The sequence below is a fragment of the Struthio camelus genome, chromosome 30, assembly GCF_040807025.1.
Source record: "Struthio camelus isolate bStrCam1 chromosome 30, bStrCam1.hap1, whole genome shotgun sequence".
NCBI lineage: Eukaryota > Metazoa > Chordata > Aves > Struthioniformes > Struthionidae > Struthio > Struthio camelus.
Genome location: NC_090971.1, coordinates 3,085,524 through 3,105,488, shown reverse-complemented (window position 1 = coordinate 3,105,488; position 19,965 = coordinate 3,085,524). Strand labels below are relative to the sequence as shown.

General features: G+C 50.3%; 2 protein-coding genes across 2 annotated transcripts; one reads left to right on the top strand and one right to left on the bottom strand.

The window, feature by feature from the left end:
• Positions 1-542: 542 nt before the first annotated feature.
• Positions 543-3,505, bottom strand: PEX11B (peroxisomal biogenesis factor 11 beta). Its single transcript, XM_068922524.1, has 4 exons — positions 3,313-3,505; positions 3,101-3,216; positions 2,792-2,993; positions 543-2,296 (listed from the first exon to the last, which is right to left on the bottom strand). The coding sequence occupies exons 1-4, from the start codon at positions 3,366-3,368 to the stop codon at positions 1,930-1,932; spliced, it is 741 nt and encodes a 246-aa protein (XP_068778625.1). The 5' UTR covers positions 3,369-3,505; the 3' UTR covers positions 543-1,929.
• A 1,421-nt stretch (positions 3,506-4,926) lies between these two features.
• On the top strand, positions 4,927-19,885 carry LIX1L (limb and CNS expressed 1 like). Its single transcript, XM_068922515.1, has 6 exons — positions 4,927-5,305; positions 10,963-11,126; positions 12,213-12,353; positions 13,230-13,325; positions 15,270-15,347; positions 15,539-19,885. Exons 1-6 carry the CDS (start codon positions 4,942-4,944, stop codon positions 15,779-15,781), a joined length of 1,086 nt encoding a protein of 361 aa, XP_068778616.1. The 5' UTR covers positions 4,927-4,941; the 3' UTR covers positions 15,782-19,885.
• The last annotated feature ends 80 nt before the right edge of the window (positions 19,886-19,965 follow it).

The window sequence follows — 19,965 nt, the reverse complement described above, 5'->3', positions numbered from 1 at the left end:
CCCAAGCGTTCCCCCTCCCCGCGCTTGGCCCCAGGTAACTAACCCAGCCAAGCGTGGCCCGCGGTGCAGGATGGGCTGGGTGGTTTTGGATCAAAACCCAATTACGCAAGCAGCGTTTGCAGAGCCCCCAGGAGACAAGCCGCATTCCTGCGCCCTGGAGCGCGGCACGCACAGCCACCCCTTCCCGGAGGCTCCTGGGTGCTGCAAACTTGTCCTGAGGCGGTGCAAGGATGGAGAGCTTGGCCCAAAGCCCAGAGTGCATGGGGCTCTCTGCCGCTGCAGCCCGTGCCAGCCCCTAACCGCGGGGGAAGAAGGGCACGGGGAGGAGAGCAGCTCCGCCAGCCGTGTTACCACGCTCTGCCCAGCTCCCAGCCAGAGTGAGACCCAAATCCTTCTGCCAGGCTGGGAGTCCAGCCACATGGAGCAGCATGTCCCCAGCAGGACTGATGAGAGACCAGGCGAGCGAGGACACAGGTCCCCAGGCCAGCATGGGCTGCGTGTTCATCTCTACGAGATCATTAAGGCACAGGAAGATGGAGATGTCTCAGCCGTTTGGCTTTAATTAGCTCTGCAAACTGCCACACTGTGATTAGTGCAGGTGCTTATTTACAGTACAGTATTTAAACGCGACCAACAAGGAGCAGGAGCGGCCTCACAGCTCTCCGCCGTACCTTTCGACCTCCCCGTCAAGATTAAAATATTGCTCCAAAACATTAAAACCGCGGTGTTGAGAGTGTGAAGAGGCTGCTAGCAGCCAAGCCTGGGAACAGCAGGAACGTGTCAGGGAACAGACCCGCCCCGACAGCCACCTTCCCCCCTCGTAACTTTGATCTCTTTCTCCATGAGAGATCAAAGTCTGAGTCTGAGCTGAGATTTCACGGGAGCCCTTCCCCAGGAGCTGCACTGAAGCAACGTGAACGGGCAGCAGCTTTCGCTGGTGGATGCTGTGGCGCTGGGATTACCTTGCCCTGAGCACGTCCAGGCAACCTGAAATACCTTCCCTGACCGATTGGGCTTGGGGGCACAAAGGCAACCCAGTTCCAACCAGCAGGGAAAAGAAAACTAGGCGAAAACTCTGGTGCCAGGTCTGTCACTGCAGCCTGCTTAAAAGCACAGGTACTTGCTCCCTCCCTTCCATACTCCCTCCCAGGTCCGGATCGAGGAACATGGTGCCCCTGGACACAAAAAAAACTGCAGACCAAAGGACACGGTCAGAGTTGATGATTAAGTAAAATTCTCTTTAGAGCTGCGATGAGCCCAAGCCCTACACAAGCAGTGTTATCCAGTGTCACAGAAACCTGGGAAAGCAATCAAATTTTGTGAGGCGGTGTCGCCAGCTCAGAGCAGAGAGTGGCTAGGAAAAATCATCACAGAGAATCTCGGTTCATCACCGAGCCATTCCCTCCCCGATTTATATCATGGCAAAGAAGCCAGTAAAAGGGACATCTGCAGCAGTCCGGAAGAGATGCCCAACCACCCAGGAGGCCTTCTCTGGCCCCAGACAGGGCAAGAGCAGCAGAAGTTCCCTGTTGGCTGGCTCCAGGCTTAAAGATCCTCTGGAGACAGAGGGGAAATGTTTCACCCCTACTGGGGCTAGACAGGCTCTACAGTCAACGGGAAGAAGAGCCAAAGTTAGGTCTGCCAAGTAACACCCTCTTCGGTGGCGCCGCTGGGAACTGAGACGAGGCGGCTAGAGCAGGTCCCTGCGGGCTGCGATGCCGTGAACTCCCTCCACCTTCCTCCCGTCTCCAAGGCTTGGTCAACCCTTGGTGAAAGCAGCCAGGCATGACGCAAACGCACAGCCACACACAACAGGACCAAAACTGTCAGCTTCACCTTGGCCCAGTCCCGGGAACACTCCTGGGGTCTCCTAATATCTGCCTGTACCAGCTTCGACCCAGGCAGCCCCGAGGCAGGCTCCGGGGACAACTAGGGCTTCAGTTTGAGCCAGGGATGAAGGATGGTGAGGATGGAGAGGACGGAGGAGGTGAGACCACAGAGCCCCACAAAGCCTGGGCTGGTCTTGTACAGCCCCAGCTTGTCCAGGGGGATGAAGAGGTCACAGGTGTTTTTCACCACATCCAGCAGCAGGGGAGGGTTGCTCCGAAGGACACGGATCAGAAGCTGCAGCTGGACCTGCAGCCTCAGCCCCAGCTGCTGGAGGCCGTTGTCAGCCTGGAACAAGCGCCCGTTCTCGCTGCATTTCGCCCGCTTCCCGCCCACCTCGCGCTCCATCAGGATCCGGATCTCGTAGGCATCCCGGCTCAGGTTCACAATGAGGGCAAAGAGGTAATACCTGAAAGACAGGGAAGAGCAACGGAGGCAGAGTGGAGAAACTGGGCAAACACAGGCACCAGCGACCAAGCTCTGCAGCACTGGCAGCCTCCAACTGCTTCCCAAGGGCCGTACGCAGAAATACGACGCCTTAAGACACCCGTCCTGTCCAGAAGCAAGAGTCCATGTTCTGCTGCTGAAGGGCTGAGATCAGCCAGGCGCCTGGCAGCTCCTACTGCCCTGCGCTCTGCCACCCTCAGGGTGCAAGGCTGGGAGACACACAGCACGCCAGGGCACTCAGTGCACTCCAGCTACCACTTCTCTGCGGCGCAGCAGGAGAAGGAGGAAGGCTACACTGAAATGCTAGGTAAAAGGAGACAGAGCGGAGTGAGCTGCGTGCCTGCTCTGCCTGCTGGAGCACACTCACCACTCGTCCAGCCCCACGCGACCTGGCTGAGCTCTGGCGAGACACCAACTCCCCGGCGTGCAGCTCCTGCCCTTGCCCAGGCCACCTCACCTGAAGGACCTCTGGCTCCACTTCTCCTGGTCCACGCTGGGGACGAGGCCCACCTTGCCCGCCCAGAGGACGTTGTCGCAGGCGAAGTACATAGCCCTGTTCAGGTGGCTGAGGGTGATGCAGAAGCGCAGCACCATGTCCGAAAGGTGGATGGCTCGCTTGGCCGCCTCCAGTGCTTCGGCCGAGCTGCCCAGGCGCAGCACTGCGAGACAGAGGCAGAATCAGACCGGGGTGGACGGGGAAAGGGGGGGGGGGGGGGAGAGACCAGGCGCTGCCCGGGGCCGCCCCACCGCCGAAGCCCGCACTCACGCTTGCGGCCCAGGCTGAGGTGAGCCTCCAGCTGCCGCAGCCCGTCCAGGACGCCGGTGCCTGCCCCGTTCCTCCGCAGCGTGTCGCCCGCCAGGGCACAGGCGTATTGGGCGGCCCTGCAAGACACGGCGCGGCCTGAGCGCTGCGCGCCCCCCCCCGGGCCCGGGCCCGGGCTGGGCCCCTCTCCCCGGCTCCCCTCCCCGGCTCCGCACCTGAAGACGCGCTCCTTGGCCTGGCTCTGGGCGCTGAAGCGCACCCAGGTCTCCATGGCGCGGCCGGTCCCCGTTCTCCGTCCCCGCTGCGGCGGCCGCAGCCCCGGGCCGTCAGCGGGCGGCGCGGACCCCGCAGCTACTTCCGGCAGCGCGACGGAAGCCGCCGCGGGTCACACGGAGCCCGCGCGTGTGTGTGGGGGGGGAACGCTGGCGCCACCTAGCGGCCGGCGGGGGCACCGCGCACCCTGGGACCACCCCCCACCCCAAGTCCCGGGATGCCCCAAATCCTGGGACCCACTCCCCATGCCCCAGGACCCTCCAAGTCCCGGGCTCCCCCCCAAGCTCTGGGACCCCTCACATCGTGTGACCCTATCCAAACCTTGTGACCCTCCCCAAACTCCGCGACCTACCAAGCCCTGGGATCCCTCCAAATACTGGGATCCTCCAAGCCCTGCCATGCCCCAAATCCTGGAGAGCCCCCCAAACCCTAGGACCTCCCCAAGGCCTGGGATCCCCTACCTTCTGGGACCCCCAAACCCTAGGGTCCCCTCTAACCCTGCAGACCTCCCAAACCCTGGCACCCTCCCTCCCAAACTCTGGGACTCGCCGAGCCCCGGGACCCCCAAATCTCCCCATGTCCCTGGAGGAGAGGAGGAAGCTGAGCTGCCCTCGGAGCAGGGGGCTCAAAGCTCTCTCCCCCAGTGGGCCCAGCGGAGCCCCGGCCACAGGAGGAGCAGGGAGCTGACACTGCCCAATCACTGGGCCCCCAGCGCTGTCCGGGGCGCCAGGGAGTTCGGTAACCGCAACAAGACGGGGGGAAAAACGGGGTCGTTTGGGGTTGGGACGGGAAGGGTCGCGGGGCCGGTGAGGTCCCTCGGCCGGGCGAGGCCCGCCGCCCTCCTGGAGGTCCAGCGGCCCCTCCCACCACACCTCGCCCTTGCCCACACTCCCGGCAGCCCCCGCGGGGCCCCCTCCCACAATCCCCCGCGAGAGAAAAAAACTTGCCCGAGTTGGGCCATGGGCTGCCGGGTTCCTATTGGCTGCATGCGCCAGGCCACGCCCCTTTTCATCAAAACAGAGGCTTTCAATGGGCAATTACTAGTGTCTCCACCTCTAACTCTGTGAAGAGCTCTTTTATTGGTCAGCTAGGCATTTCCCCCCCCGCCGACCAATAAGATCGCGGCTGTTCTGAGGACACGTGATTCGTTCACTCCCCTGTCATTATCACAAGTCCTGCTGTGTGATTGGGCAGATCTTCTACAAGCCCCGCCCTCCCCTCTGCGCCTTTCTCTTGTGATTAGGCTAGCTAGAGACAGACTCCCCTCGCCCGCCGAGTCCTCCAGCAGCCGAGTTCTGATTGGGCCGCTCCCCTCCCCGTCCCCACCCACCTCGGGGGGTGCTCTGCCCTGGGATTGGCGGGCTGCCTTTCACACCGCCCTCCTCCCCCACCGCCTTCCCTCCGCCCCGCCCCGCCAGCGTTTCCGCGCTGCCATTGGCTACCTCCCCTCTCCGTCCCGCCCGCTCCCTGAGGTGATCTCCGCGCCGATTGGCGGGCGCGGGCGGTGAGTGACGGCGGCTGGCGGCGGGGCTGTGCTTCGGAGCGGGCTGGCGGCGGCGGCGGCGGCGGCGATGATGATGGAGTCGGTGCGAGCGCAGCGGCTGCAGCCCGGCGTGGGGACGCTGCGCTCGCTGCGCCCGGGCGTCACGGGGGCCCCTGCCGCCGCCGCGGCCTCGGCCCCGCCGCCGCCGGCCCCTCCCCCGCCGCTGCTGCTGCCTCCCGCCGCCGCCGCGGCGCCTCTGCCCGCCGCGCCGCCCCCCGCCGCGCTGGGGCTGGGGCTGGGGCTGCCGCCGCCGCCGCCGCCGCTGGGGCTGCAGGGTCCCGGCGCGCCGCTGCCACCGCCGCCGCCCGGCTCCGGGCCGCCCGCCGTGCTGCGGGAGGCCGTGGAGGCGGTGGTGAGGAGCTTCGCCAAGCACACGCAGGGCTACGGCCGCGGTGAGCGGGGGTCGGGGCGGGCGGGGGGCGATCCGGGGAGTACCGCCTCGGAGGGGCCCCGGGGGCCCTTTGCCCGGGTCTGGCTCCCCCTTTCCCTCCTGTCACCCCCCCCCGAGCCTCCCTCCTGCCTCCCCCAGCCCGGAGCTGTTTTCCCCCTTAATTTTCTTCCCTTGTCAGCCTCTCCACAGGTCCTTTCTTTGCCCCCCTTTCCCCCCCCCCACCCTCCCGGCTTTGGAGCCTGGCACCTCCTCTCCCACCTAGTCACTATAGGATGTGGGATCTCCTGGTGGCATTTCCCTGCCAGCTCTCCCTCCTACAACCTCGTGTCTGGGGTTCTCCTGACCAAGCCCGTCTTCCTCCTCTCTTTCCCCCACCTCATCCCTGTCTGGGATTCCCCTGTCGTAACCCCTTTTCCCTGGTCCGTGCTAGCTTTTGGCCCTTCTGTCTTCCCCCACGTAAGGCGGCCTTGCTTTAGGTGGGGACCTCTTCAAGACCCTTTTCCTTCCCTGGTTAAACGCCTGGACTTTGCATTGCACTGAATTTGTATTGCAGCCTCGTTGGTCCCAGAGCAGGGCTGAGCAAGGGCCCCGCTTTCTCTTGCTTCCCCCTCGCTGAGCTTTGAGCGCTCTTTTGTGTGCAGGGATGTGAACTGGAGAAAATAGAAGAGTCGGGAGTCTCTCCCATGGCTGCGTGCTGATGTTCCCTATGCCAGGGGTATTCAGCCCGTTGTTTGTCCATGGGCTAAGTGTGAGGGGTCTGTAAGGGTAGCCGAGACATCCACGATTGTTGTCACTAGGTTGAATGTTGCTTGAGAGGTCTTTCAGGTGCCTGCTGCTGTCTTATTCTGACATGGTACCTGTTGAGGGAGCACAGTACCTGGGAGGCTTCCTCTCCGACCTCCAGAAAGGATGCGAGGAGCTCTGATATCCCCGTGTCAGCCCCTGTGCTTGGGATCTCCCAGCCTTGGAGACTGAGCTCTTGTGTTTTAGGCTATGTTAAAGATGAGATTTTTTGGCTCGTGCCAAAAATGAGGATGTGAGTAAAGTGACCCTCAAAGTAAAACATCTGAGGCTGTGGTTTCTCTGGATCTGCCTTTTCCCTAAAGAGTCTAGTGGTTTTAGGGGTCAAGCTTGAGAAACATTAATGGGTCTACTTTTCTTAGAAAGCTGCGTGTCCTCTTAAATGTGAACTTCTGTTTTCAAAACATCAACCATTTCCAGATAACTAGTTGAACCTTTTTTTTTTTTTGCTTTTGTAAATGTAGGCATTAAGGAGAGAGGAAAAGGGATAGGCAAGTATACTTGACGACAGGCAGGCATAGGAGTTTGAGTGGGCAGACAAATCCTTAACTCACGGTTTAAAGCTGAGTAGGTTTTGTGCTTATGCTTTACCTGTAGCGGGTATAGGATAACGGTTAACTAAGAGAAAGTGGGGGGTATTTTTATTGATGATTCTACTTGTGTGGTAGTGGTTTAGTCCTTTGTATATAAATTCTGTGTGTGCTATGTAATGCTGGGACAAAAAAGGTCATTTTTCAATGAAGGCGGCAGCTAACAGGGCTCTGCTGGTCAATTATTGGCATTCCTGGTGGCTGTAACGTTCATAGATCCTCCTCGGCTCCGTGATCTGCATGGGCTACTTCTTGTCTGTTAAAAACACAGTGGATGGGAGAAGTCATCAGCTTTGCAGACTGCTTGTGCTGGAAGATGCTGTTGTGGGGGTGTTAAGTAACACACCACGCACCATCTCCGTGGGGCTCCAAGTATTGCATCAGAGGCGCCCGTTTGTGTGAGAGCCCCTCAGAGCAGTCTCAAATCTAGGTTTCTTGTACGTTCTGTCTGGTCCTCTTGGGGGGAAAAAAAAAGTACAGAAGCGAGAGAAAAGGTTAAAGCACATATTTTACTGGCACCGTGATGGAAAGAATCTTCCACCCCACCCAAAAGGAGACACTTTGCAACTATTTTGAGTTCCCGACTTCCGGTTATGGCAGCAAGTCCAATAGACACAGTTGTACACTTTCAAATGGTAAATGCTTGGCAATCAGTGTGACTTGAATGCAGTGGAACCGCTGCTCTTCTGGCTTGGGAGTAATTCAACACCATGTGGAATCACTTACTCTCCCGTATTTAATATGCAAGTCAGATGTGCTATTATATACACAATGCGGGGATATGGGGTTATGCTCCAAAGCAATAAACAGATATGACTGATGGTCAAAGCAGGCTCTGCTTTGTGTCTCTGGCTCCAAACTTCTCTTCATCCCCTCTCTTTGAGTGGCAAATCTAAGGAGGAGCTGGTTCAGCCTCTGGAAAGAGCAGCCCTGTGTGAATTATGCAGTGCTTTGTAAACCTGAGGGTCTCTCCCACATAGATGGGCTGCAGACTTCTTTCTAGAAGATCAGCGTTTCCAGTTGCTGCCACTGGTGGCTCTCACAGATGCAAACAAACAAACAAAAAGGATATTGACTGATGCTGATAGTAAGAGTTCCAATGTTTTGAGCTGGGAGAAAGACTTCCTCTACTTACAGGCGTTAAAATACCTTTCTTTAAATGTTGGATTTCCTGTTAAACAAGGCCTGGTGAAAGACGCAAAGATGCATGGCTTGTCCAGCGCCTCTTGCTGTCAAACCCTCTATCCTTGTTGGCACCCTGCCCAGACTGAGTACTGTGTCGCAGTTCAGGTTCCTTATCAGATTAGAAATTCTGCAGGGTACAGAAGCTGTCCCTGCTTTTTAGAGACCCTTACACTTGCAAGCGTGAGATGTAACAGGATTTAGGGTGCTTTCTGAAAAGGGAAAACAGACTTCACATCTCCTGCCTCTTTCCTCAATACTGCTATTCTGTGATATTGATACAAAAGGCACTAAGGTAATGGGAAGATGGGGGTGAACAAGCAGAGGTTTTTAGCCAGACTCCCTAAAACCTGAAAATCATCGAGCTAGAACAAATTAAGAACGTGCTTTTGATTCATCCATAGCTATGGGCAATGGTACTGTGTGATTTAGCATGCCGCAAGAAGCGCTCAGCCAGCGTTTGCCTGCTAAATGCGAACGTGACTTGCGTCGCATTGTAGACAGAGCTACGCTGAGGAGGACAGGGCAGATGGGTAGGTCTCTATTCGCAGCAACACGGTTTGCCATTCAACCTTATAAAAGCATATTGTTCTCAAGTGTTTTGTAGAGTTTCAATTAGGTATTTTGCTCTCGTCTCCTTAAACTGTCCTCCCTGTGGCAGCTGGCAGCAATGATTCCAGTCTATGGAAAAAAAAAAACCTATTTTGGACGCTTCTCAGCTGTCTGACCTATTGCACCGGTTGCTAACAAAGTACCCTGCGTTACAATAGGCAGTGTCTAACATAGAAGGACCCTTGTCTTGAATTGAAAACGCAAGTTCTGTGCGTGTGTGCTCATTGCACAGCATCTCCTTGTTAACCTCCTCTTAACACCAGCTTCTCAGACTTAACTAAATTAAGCTAAGGTATAATTACTCTGAAAATTCAGAGAAATTAAGTTTGTCATGGGAATTTACATTGCCTGATGTAGCTCAACTTTCTCTGCAGTTATCGGTGTGTGGTCGTTACTGCAGAGTCTCAGTTGCCCTGTGCCAAATGGTCTCTGAAGCTGTTATTGAATCAGGCATTGTCTCCAAATCCCCTGTTGAGGATTATGTGCATGACTTATACTGTCAATAGAGAAATTTGCCTGCCTGTGTGAATTCTGTGCATATATTGGTGCACTATTGACCTGGCAAGGAACCGTGTATTGTTTGTATGGCTTTTTGTCAGTCTTCAGTGGAAAACTGTCCCTGTGTTGCATGTTTAATAAAAGAAACTAAACTTTAAAATAATCCAGAGTGACTGCTTTATTAACAAATGCCTTGAAAAGACGGTATTAGAAACAGGCGTGAAAAGCTTGGTGAGGAACTACTGTGCTGGTGACTTGAAGCCTTGCTTCATTTTATAGGGAGCAATTGAAACAAATAAGAGGCTGTAAGCTCAAGCTAGCTGTCCTCCTGAAAGCTGCCTGGCTGAAGACCTAAAGCATTACAGCACTGTGTGGGCAACCAAGAAGCCAAGCAGGACGGCTTATGATGGACTTGGCATCTTACATGTGTGTGTGTCCTCAAAGTGACCTTCTTGTTTATCTTGCTCTGGGAGATTTTGAAAACAGGAGCCGCATCTTGCTTGTTCTCAGCTTCTGGTTTTTTATGCTAGCTTTTTGTTTTGTTTAACATAAGCAAGTCAATGCTGGGGTGGAGGCATTTTAACAGATGTTCATGCATTAGCAAGGAGTTGTCCTAATCTATTTTGCAGGTTGCCTTGCTTCAAAGTGCTGAGATGGGAAAGGGTCAGAGAAGGAGTGCTAAAGAAGAGTCAAGGACAGGCTTTTCCTACGGCTGCATGTCAAACTCTTCAGCATAGAAAGAAGCTAAGGGCAAATTTGGTGGGACTCGGAGCATTAGGAGCTGTGAGGTTCATTTCTCTTGCCTACACCTTGGCAAAGTAAAGGACAGGTAAACTTAGAACAACTCAAACGAAATCCTTGTCAAAACATTCGGTATTCAAAGCTGAGAGAATTACAGGACAGCTGGCTTAGTGTTACAACTAACGTTTCTAGTTCTTATGTGCTTATTCAAATAAGAACAATTTAATCCTATGGATTTAGGCTACAAACCGAGTGTCGTGGAGGCTGTGTATGGTGTCGAAGAGCTGTCTTCTCAGAGGTGCTGGGTCGTTAGAGCTGGATATATGCTTGTACCACATATAGCAAATTCAGTACTCTGAAATAGTCAGATGCCTGCGTAGAAATGACTTTTCTTGAAAGGACTCTAATTACCAAACTCAAAGAAGGTTAATGTTTTAGGCTCTGGTTTCCTAATAGGGATGAGAAAAACAGGCTAAAAACAATAATCCTGATTTTTAGCCTGTGATTCACCGTTTGGTTACACATCCTTCCATTTTGAATGACATGGACATGATTCTCGAGTTAGATGTTTCCATTCTCCTCTGTGCTATTCTAGTCGCTATGTGACAGTTAAATACTCCCACCCAAATTACAGTGGAGCTGTGCCTAAAGGCCTCAACTGGCTAGCCTTATGCCTCAGGTCACTCTTTTCATCTCCGTTGGACTGGCCTTTATGTTTTTTCTTTACCTGCGGTATCTTTCTAATCTTAAATGTAAGGAGAATGTCAGTATTGAGGCTCACATGAGACAGCTGAGCAAACCTGTTGAGCCTGTTGACAGAACCCTCTTACAGAAGAAAAATGCCTTGCTTCTCTGCTACCTTGCCCCCTTTTTTTTTTTTTCCAAGTCCCCATCGAAATGCCTTTCCCTGAACTTGTTGGAATGAAAAGAGCATTTTTTGTATGAAGCCGTGTTTTATAACTCACTGGTTCTCTTTACATTCTTTTTGCTGTGAGAAATGTGTTTGGGTTGACATTATGCACCTCCAGCTTCCCTTGAAGCTGACGGTTGTTAACACCGGACATAGCTGAGCTGAGCAACCTGGGCAGGGCCCTGCTTGTGTAGGTTGGAGTGCACTAACGTTCATGCCGTTCTGTTTCTGGATGTGGCTGCTCCTTGTGGGTGATACATAGGGAAACCAGCCTCGCAGGCTCTTTTTTTTTCTGTCTGAACTCTTCTATTTCTGTCTTCTCAGTGAATGTTGTGGAAGCCCTTCAGGAGTTCTGGCAGATGAAGCAGTCTCGTGGAGCTGATCTGAAAAATGGAGCCCTTGTGGTGTACGAGATGGTCCCATCCAACAGTCCCCCTTATGTCTGCTACGTCACCTTACCGGGAGGGAGCTGCTTTGGCAGTTTCCAGGTAGGATCGCTGAGAGACTGTCCCTGCTATGCAGCCTGTTCTCTAAAGCAGTCTAACTTGGGTGCCCTTAGAGTTTCTTTTCCTATCAGAGTGCGTGCTCAAATGTCTGTCTGTGGTGGGCACAGTGTAAACACGTTTTGCTAAATTGAGGCATGAGAAGGACGTGGCTCTGACTGTGATTTCAAGCTGGCTAATAAATGTTCATAACTGCCCCTATAAAACTCCAGCCTACTCTAATCCTGGAAAGTTTGGCTGTAAATGTGGCTACCTTGCTGTAGGTACTGTGTTCCCTACAAGTGATTGATTTGGACCCTAGCAGTGCTGAGATAAGATCCATGGTATCGGGGAAGACTGCTAAGTGTTAGACTGATTGTTTTTTAACAGTTAGCTATCCTTCACGGGATTGAGCAGTTTGGTATATTTACAGGATGACGCTTGGACAGCTTGGTGGAATAACAGTTCCTTGTGAGGGCTCTGGATTTGACCCAGAACATCTTCTCAAGCTGCCAAAAGAATCTAGAAATCAAATTGTAACATATGATCAATAATTTCTGCCCCTTTTCTGTTAAAAGGAAAATGTCCAATCCAAATACTTCACCCGAAAGATTAAGGTCCAAAAATCACAAAGGGTCCTGACTGCGTTTCAGATTCCTTTGCCGTAGTGGCTTTAGGCAGTTACTCTCTAGTCTTGGTTTGAAGAACGTGTCCAAAAGAAACAGTTCTAGCAGCTAAACGGTCTACCCATCCTGAAGAGCAGTCTCTGTGTTTAGAGTAATTTGGTTACATTTTGGTTTTAAGCAAATTAGTTTTGTTGACTATCTGATTGGTGGCATTTCCCGATCCAGATACTATGTGCTGAGTTCAGCTGCTTGTCTAATTTTTGTGTTTAGCATGGTTGGGATAGCTGTGGTTTAAAACTAGCTCCTAATGATTTCAGGATGTCTGAGAGCGCAGCTTTCCAACGCTACACAACACTGCCACCTAATAGCTATTTTGTGCGTCTGGGGGAAGTTTGGTGCGTCGGGCCTAATTGATCTCAGTCCTCCTGCTGCCTTTCTGTCCTGACGGTGTGTGTCTCTCCCCCAGTTCTGTCCAACCAAAGCTGAAGCCCGAAGGAGCGCTGCGAAGATTGCGCTAATGAACTCTGTCTTTAACGAGCATCCCTCTCGGAGGATCACAGATGAGTTCATTGAGAAGAGCGTTTCGGAGGCCTTGGCATCTTTCAACGTAAGGCTTTTAAATGCCTAGATGGCTGCAGTTGGTGGGGACAGATTGACTAGGGAAAAACTCAAAACATGGGAAGAGAAGTTTTCTCTTACATCTGGAAATCCTTATGTCAGGTTTTACAGTGACTTCTGAGTATTAAAATTTCAACTATTGCTCTAATTCTTGTTCTCCTGCCTCCCCTCCCACGCAGCCCAAACTCTTCCTTTTTTAAGTTTGAATTGCTGTCCCTCAGCTCAGGCAGGACAGAATAAGACTGAGATGTTGAATCATGTGATCGTGTGTTTCTGTGCCTGGATTGGGTACTCTGGTTAGCTTTGCTTAAACTGAATATTTTCCAGAAATTGAGTTTTTAGTGAGGGAGCATTGCTTTTTTTTTTTTTTTTTTTTTTTAACTGCTCTAATTATACCTTATATTGGAGGGAGTTCCTGCTGTGGGATCCCGTGGCACTTAATGGTTCCTAAAGTATTACATGAACTTTGAAATTCCCTTAGTGGGCTGCAGAAAAAAATCCAATTGCAAATGGCATTGTCAAAACAGGGTAGGCTGTTGCTTTGTGGAAAGCTGGAGTGAACGATGTGAGCGTTCAAGGCTGAATTCGTCTTGTGCTGGTGGGCTAGTTTACCAGTCTAATAGATGAACAAAGTATTCTTCTAAAAATCTGATCTTGAATTACAGAAGTGGAAAAAATTCTCTAATTTTTTTTTTTTTTAATCCTGGAATTCTCTGGAGGCAGAAAAAAACATGCAGGCGCTCTGAGTGTGAGCAGCTCTGCCTGCAGCAGCAGAGACCTGTGGAGATGATGTAGCAGAAGTGGCAGGTAACAGGAGGGCTGTGCTTGCTTAGGAATCGCAGCTCTTGTATGAAATCTCTCGCAGGGTAATCGAGAGGAAGCTGATAATCCCAACACGGGGATTGGTGCGTTCCGCTTCATGCTGGAATCCAACAAGGGAAAGTCAATGCTGGAGTTCCAGGTACTGTTTGTAACTTCATTAACTATCTGGTTTAATCTTTCAGCTTTATCTACAGTGCTTTGCATTCTAAAAATAAAAAATAAAAAAAAACAGTATTGCCTTCATATTGCACGTGCCCAGTCCTAGATGGGGCTTTCTCCTCAGAATACAGCTCAGGACTTGTGACGTTTTCAAGTGCTGGTACACCTGGCCCGCTATTTTGCATTGGGCTTCTCTCTGTAAATGCTTCTTAATACTTGCATGGCTCAGTTTTGTGAAAGGGCTGTGCTTTCTCATGATCCAGTGTTTTCAGTGCCCTACTATTTAAATAACTTAGGGCAGTGTATTGGTGTTGGCAGTCCAGGACTGTTGCTTGTAGCCCTTATCGTGACTCAGGACCTCAAGTGAGCCATTTTATTTGTGTTTTTTCACCCTGACCCTGTAGAATGGGGAAGATTTCGCTTTCGTTAAGAAAGCTGGTGAAGATCTTTCATCCAAAGAGATGTTTTGATTGCAGAATTAGGAGTCTTCATTACTGTAGTTACGTGCCCTCAAACCACAGCAGTATCTGAGCAGTCTTCCTGTCCTATTGAAATCTGCTCAGTCTGTGTCTCGTTATGACAAAACATCTGTGAAATGAAAAGTACAAACTGCTGAGGGAAACTGCTATAACACTTATCAGTTTTGGTTAATGGAGCAGAAGGAGTTAGTGCAGGACAGATGACTGAGAATGGAGATTTTTCTGGGCTTTATTCCAGCCTTTGTGAGGAAACCACTCTTATGGGTGACCTCATATTTATCTGGGGTTGGGACACCCAGGTAAATAAGATTGCTCAGAGCACTCTGAAGTCTATATTTAACTGCTAACCTTTGAGCTCTCTTCTTATTGTCAAGTTGGATGTCTGTCCCAGCACATACAGAGAGAGTGTTATCAAAGTGCTCTGAGATTCGTGAATGCTTTTAACTTAAAAATAGGCTTCAAAAGTAACTTGAACTGAGTATTTTACAGACTAGCTGACTCTGATTGCACAAACTGATCTATTGAGGAACTGGATTTTTAAAAGAGGAGGAATAGACCACGACACTGTCCTCTGGATACTGAAGTAGAGCTTGGCTGCTCCTCAAAGTAGGCGCCTTAAGTCTGTTGCGTTGCTGTATTTGGGGTTCTTTGCTGTAGGCAAACTTTTCCTGAAGCTGACTTCTTGCCTGGCTTGTTTCCCTTGAATGGAAATACTTGCTAGGCGGAAGATAGAAGTGTTTATATTAATGGTCCTGTTTACACAGGGCGACTCTGTTATGTATGTTCCTTAGGCTGTGTTTGTATTTGGGAAAGCCCAACTGGTTGCTGTAAGTTTATGAAGCAGGATTTGTGCGGCCTTGAGAGAGAAATGTTTGCTTGCACAACATTGGATTGTCACCCGCCCTGACTGCTGGTTTAGCTTTGAGGTTGTCAATGACAGCAGGAGTCTTGCATGCAGAATACTGAAGTCCTTGGGGCAAAATGAAGCATCAGCATCTTTGTCTTCTCTGTAATCCTTTTGTGTGGTAGGGGGATTTTGTCGAGTGGTGTGAACCAGGCCTTGCCCTTGCTTTCTGGCTCCCAGGGCACTGATGATGGCTCCTTTCTGTGGCTTCTCATCTTTTTAATATAAATCTTAGCTTGCTAATGCTGGAAGTGTTTTGTTTATGGACTCCTGAAGTTAAAAACCTGTTTTGCGATCCTTGGAATTGCGGAGGACTGGTGCGATGGTGCAAAGTCCTTTTCAGCCCTTGTTGCAGTAGCTAGAAACTAACTCACCCTTTTGTTCCTCGTAATGCCATAGCCTCTTCCGAAAATGACCTTTTGCGCATGCTAGTGCATGTGTGCACCTATGGCACATTTTTCTGAATTTTTGAAAAGCTGTCACTGCTCAGAATCTGCATCCCTATGTTTGCTAGCAGTCTGACTGCCTTTTGCCGTCACAGGAGCTGATGACAGTCTTCCAGTTGTTGCATTGGAACGGCAGCCTCAAAGCCATGCGAGAGAGGCAGTGCTCGCGGCAGGTGAGTCTGGGCTGTGGGTGTCTCTCTCAAGCTGTGCTTTTGCAGTTGTCCTCTAGGTGCGCTAGGATCCACAACAACCCCATCCTTAAGCTCCCTTAGCTGGCAAGGAAGCCAGATGCTACTAAATGATGCATGTCCCATTTAGTGACTTGTCTTTCCTAAGCTCCCTTGCATATGTCCATTACCACCAGGAAGTACTGGCTCACTACTCCCACCGCGCTCTGGACGATGACATAAGGAACCAGATGGCCATGGACTGGGTGAACAGGGAGCAGAATAGCCCAGGGGCCCTTTCCAGAGAGCTGGCTTCAACGGAGAGGGAGCTGGATGAAGCCCGCCTGGCTGGGAAGGAGCTCCGTTTCCATAAGGAGAAGAAAGACATCCTGATGCTGGCAGCGGGCCAGCTGGGGAGCATGCACTCCTCCAACTGTTAGACTCTTGTATGCAAGTCATTCCACTCCCCCAGGCCTACTAACACCTCCACACTGACGGGATCCGTCCCATGTCACTTAACGCATGTAATGCCTCTTCCAGAATTGTGGCCCATTTGCACATTTTAAAGAATTTTTTTTTTTAATGCCTGTACAGATTTTTATACTTTTTTTTTTTAGTACTTGCTTTTAGATCTACTCCTCCGCTTCCTATTTGCTAGAGAATTCCTTCTGTCACTTTAAAGAGTGCATTTAAAAAATGCAGCCTTTCAGTATTAACACTAAAGACCTCCGCTGTACGTGGGTACTATATAATTGGCAGTATTACGTGAAAATGTAGCACTTCTTCAAGAAGCTTCTGTTCTTTGGAGCTGATGCATGTTGTGCAGACCTGCTTTTTTATTCTGCTTCTGTAGCAGGAGGGGTTCTATCAAAACTCCTTCTTGATAAGCACAGTAATAATAAGCATTCTTTTTAACTCTACAGTGCAAGCTGCATTGGGGAATACTCCAAAGCACGTAAAAGGGGTTTAAAGCTGGGATTTTGGTTTAGTCAGACTTAAGTCTGGGGATCAGTGTACAAAATTCCAGTTCAGTCTCAGGCAGGATTCACGGTTACCCCTACAACTGTCAGGTGTCTGGATCTGTTCCTGCTCTGGTCTTTCACTCGTAGGGTAAGACATAGTTCATTCCCAAAGTAAACAATACACCTAATGGCAAGCTATAAAACCCTGTGATACTTAAGGGATTGGTCTAGCAGTTAATTAGTCTGCACCAGACAAATTCTCCTGCTATGCTCTTTTTCAGTCCTCTTTGGGTTCTTACAGTGTTTCACCCAGTCTAGGAGGATGGAGATGCTAAAGGGCTGTCCCAAGCGCTAGCAGTTGGTGGTGGTATGAAATGGCCGGTTTACCCAGCTAGAAATCAAGCCTTGGAGTTGTTTGGCTTCCCCAGCTAACCCAGGGAGATGAGGGTTTTTGAAAGTCGTGCAAGAAATAAGAGATGGACACGCTGTTCTCTCCAGGGTAACTTCCAAACCGAATGTCAGACTTGGCCTTTTCGAGGAAGATTTTAAGAGCCTTGCCAGAGTTTCAGACTTAGCGAGCAATAACAGGGGGGAGCTGTGCAGCCTCTCTCCCTGAAGAGCCTTGTATATACAAGTCTTTGTTAACCAGAACTGTATTTAATCCTTTGAACCAGAACACAGGCTCTACCCAGCCCCAGCAGCAAAAGCGCAAATGGGGGGGCTTGGCCTCAACTTTGCATTGCTTCTACCAGCCAGAGTAAAGGGGTCTTACCCTTGTGCCAAGAGGGACTGTGCTTAATTTACAGCACGCAGCGCTCTCCGCAGCCTAGCTCCCAAGAAATAGTTGGCAGGGGCAATTCTTAGGATTACTGGTGGATCAGAGAGCTGCTGCTTAGCAGAGGGCTGAGGAGCTCTGCAGGTGTCTTCAGTAGATCACACAGAGCACACCTTAATGTTACCCACTGCGAACTTGGTGTGGGAGGAAGGGAATCACTAGATTGTATAAAATGAAGGTGTGGGCTATAGGTTTGGCACCTCTGGCCTGTAGCGTTTATATAGCGTAGCCTCACACAGCAGAATGGGAGAGAAAGCGAGTGTAAGAGCTGTGCTTCTCTTGGAGCTGGAGGCTCCCTGCTTTGGAGCTTGCTCCGTTCTTTTCAGTAGTGGTGTTGGAACAAAACACTGCTGAGTTGAGAACTTCTATATGCACTATTTTTTTAAATGAATAGTTCCCTGCTCTTTGTATACATATCAGTACTAAATCTGTATGATGTTTAGATTAAAAATACTCTTCCTGACACTTGTGTTCCTGTAGCTCAAATTCACAGTCCGAGAAAGTAGTGATTTGTTCAAGGTAATTCTTGTATCGCTTCCTACTTTTCTAATATATAGCCCAGAAGAGTCAGCAATGTCTCAGTGGGACTATAAATTGAAGACAGACTTCTTTCTTCAACACAGTATTCAGCTTTGACCTTTCTCTGGTCCTTCCCCCCTTATACTCCCCCCGCCCCATGACTATACTTTGGGTAGAGGTGCAAAGCCTTTGGGAATCTGACGGGTAGCTTTTGCTATTGCCATAGATGACCACCCCTCAACCCTCTCCTTTCTCTGAAGCAGCCTCTTACTGTGAACGTAGAGGCACGTGGATATTCAAGCAATAGTCTTGTTTTGAAATGAAGATCAAGAAAAGTGCGTTATCTGTAGGCATTCTAGTTTTGTATTCTTGTCCTAACAAGCCTATTTTGTTTTTATATATTTTTTATATGCAGCCTTTTTACACAACAGTATTAATGTTTAATGCGTTTATAAATGTGATTGTAAATGGTGTGGAGTTTTTTTGTTTGGGTTTTTTTTGTTTGTTTGTTTGTTTTACAGGTTGGTAATATCTGGACCTTGTATTTGGATTTAATCACCCGCTCTAGAAATAGTGTGGAGTCTAACATCTTCCTATTAGCACTTCCACACCTGTGTATAGTGTTACAGTACGTCATGTGAAATGGTGATTTATCTAACAGCCTGCTCTTGCAAATATGGAAACTCTTAAGAAACTTCACTTTTTGAGCAGATGGTGTAAGCAGCATCGGCACCCAACCATACATCTCCAGGCTTTCAAGTTGCTTGGACCTGCATCAGTGTTTTCCTCTGCATTACAGACCGGGGTTTGCCATCTTATCCTAGTTACTTCTCGCCTCTCTAGCAGCATGAGATGGAAAACGTGACCCAATAGAAAAGCCCCCTGGCATGAAGAAGTTGTGAGACATCCAGTTCTTGGCTAATTTGGAATCCTTATGGCCCACTTGGATTTTGCAAGTTGAAGAAGGTCATTTAGAGCTGTAAAGATCAGTGGGCCAGAGCTGGTGCAGTCTTGCCGTAAGAATCCTGGTGCTCGTTGAGGAAACATCGTACAGCCCCTTCTCCCTGACTACAGCTGGGTGCAGCAGGGAGTTTGGATCTAGGATTGCTTTCAGGCACCCTGTTTGAATTAATACTGCCTTCTCCTTTGCAGTACAAGGCCCTGTCAGTTAGAAATTCCTTTACTTAAACGTACGTAGCAGCACCTTAACAATCAAACTCCCCCTGGAGACTTCCTTGGGGAGGAGGAGTTCTTGCCGAGCAGCGTCTGTGCCCTACGTGTTAGGACTCTTGGTGTAGCAGAAGTTGCACGAGCTGCTGTTTGCAGTGCTTACGAGTGTTTTGCATGTAGGGATCTTAATGGTTTTAGCAAAGCTTGTCTCCGTAACTCTCCTCTGTCCTGCAGCGCTGAACTGTACACAAGCTGTTTCAGATGCCTTACTACTGCCAGCAGCCGTTCTTAAACGAATCTAGGAGGATTATGTTGTTTCCACTGTCAAGGCCCAAGTCTGCAAAATGGGACGTCCTGGCAGAAGGGAAGGTACAATGAAAACCTGATACACCAGTACTTTTGTTTTGGCAAAACCGAGGCTGGTTTTTAGTCCCCTGATCTACTTGCAGGGTGATAACGCCCCTGCCCTAGGGACGAGGAAAGCTTTCTGGGCTTTCTTACTTCAGCTACTTGTCCCATCTTTCCTGCGGAAGCCATCGAGCTTGTTTTAAGTAGTTGTGGCTGCAGAGCCTGCCTCGTACTGAACGAAACCAGCTAAGCCTCTGTCATCTGAACGTACCCATACACGAAGCCTGCATAGTTGGTGGGTGTCACTGCCTTCCCCCTTCTTTTGGGGGTTAGAACAACACTAAGCCTAGGCAGGCGTCTGGGCAGTTTTATATTAAATAGCAGCAAGTGTATAAAACTGTTTTCTTTTGTTCCAATTACAACTTTATACTCTCGAAACGTTGTTTTCCCAAATCCCGAGGGAGGGGGCAGGGGGACTGGCCTTCAATCTAACCCGAGGCAGCAGCAGCAGGATTAACATCCTGGCTTTTTCAGTGTCCAAAATCTTGTTGTCTTCCTTCTTCATGCTATAGGGTTAAATCCAAAGCTAAAATGATAAATCACCTTTCACGTGCCGTCCCTGCCTTTTTCCATGTATGTCATAACTTTCAGTACATCATTGCATTTTGTATGTATAATTTTATACAATAAAGCTATAGATTTTTGGGGTAGCTGTGGTGGTTTCTCTCCCGTTTTGAAAGGCAGAAACGGCAAATCCTGCCACTGACTTGTCATTTGCATCTTTCCTAGG

Excerpts from the sequence above, each read along its gene's own strand:
- PEX11B (XM_068922524.1), bottom strand. The coding sequence starts at position 3,368 with ATGGAGACCTGGGTGCGCTTCAGCGCCCAGAGCCAGGCCAAGGAGCGC. Across the intron at positions 3,217-3,312 it reads GCCAAGGAGCGCGTCTTCAG|GGCCGCCCAATACGCCTGTG; the intron begins GTGCGGAGCCGG and ends CGTGTCTTGCAG. Across the intron at positions 2,297-2,791 it reads TGGAGCCAGAGGTCCTTCAG|GTATTACCTCTTTGCCCTCA; the intron begins GTGAGGTGGCCT and ends CCTGTCTTTCAG.
- LIX1L (XM_068922515.1), top strand. The coding sequence starts at position 4,942 with ATGATGATGGAGTCGGTGCGAGCGCAGCGGCTGCAGCCCGGCGTGGGG. Across the intron at positions 5,306-10,962 it reads CACGCAGGGCTACGGCCGCG|TGAATGTTGTGGAAGCCCTT; the intron begins GTGAGCGGGGGT and ends CTGTCTTCTCAG. Across the intron at positions 13,326-15,269 it reads AGTCAATGCTGGAGTTCCAG|GAGCTGATGACAGTCTTCCA; the intron begins GTACTGTTTGTA and ends TTGCCGTCACAG.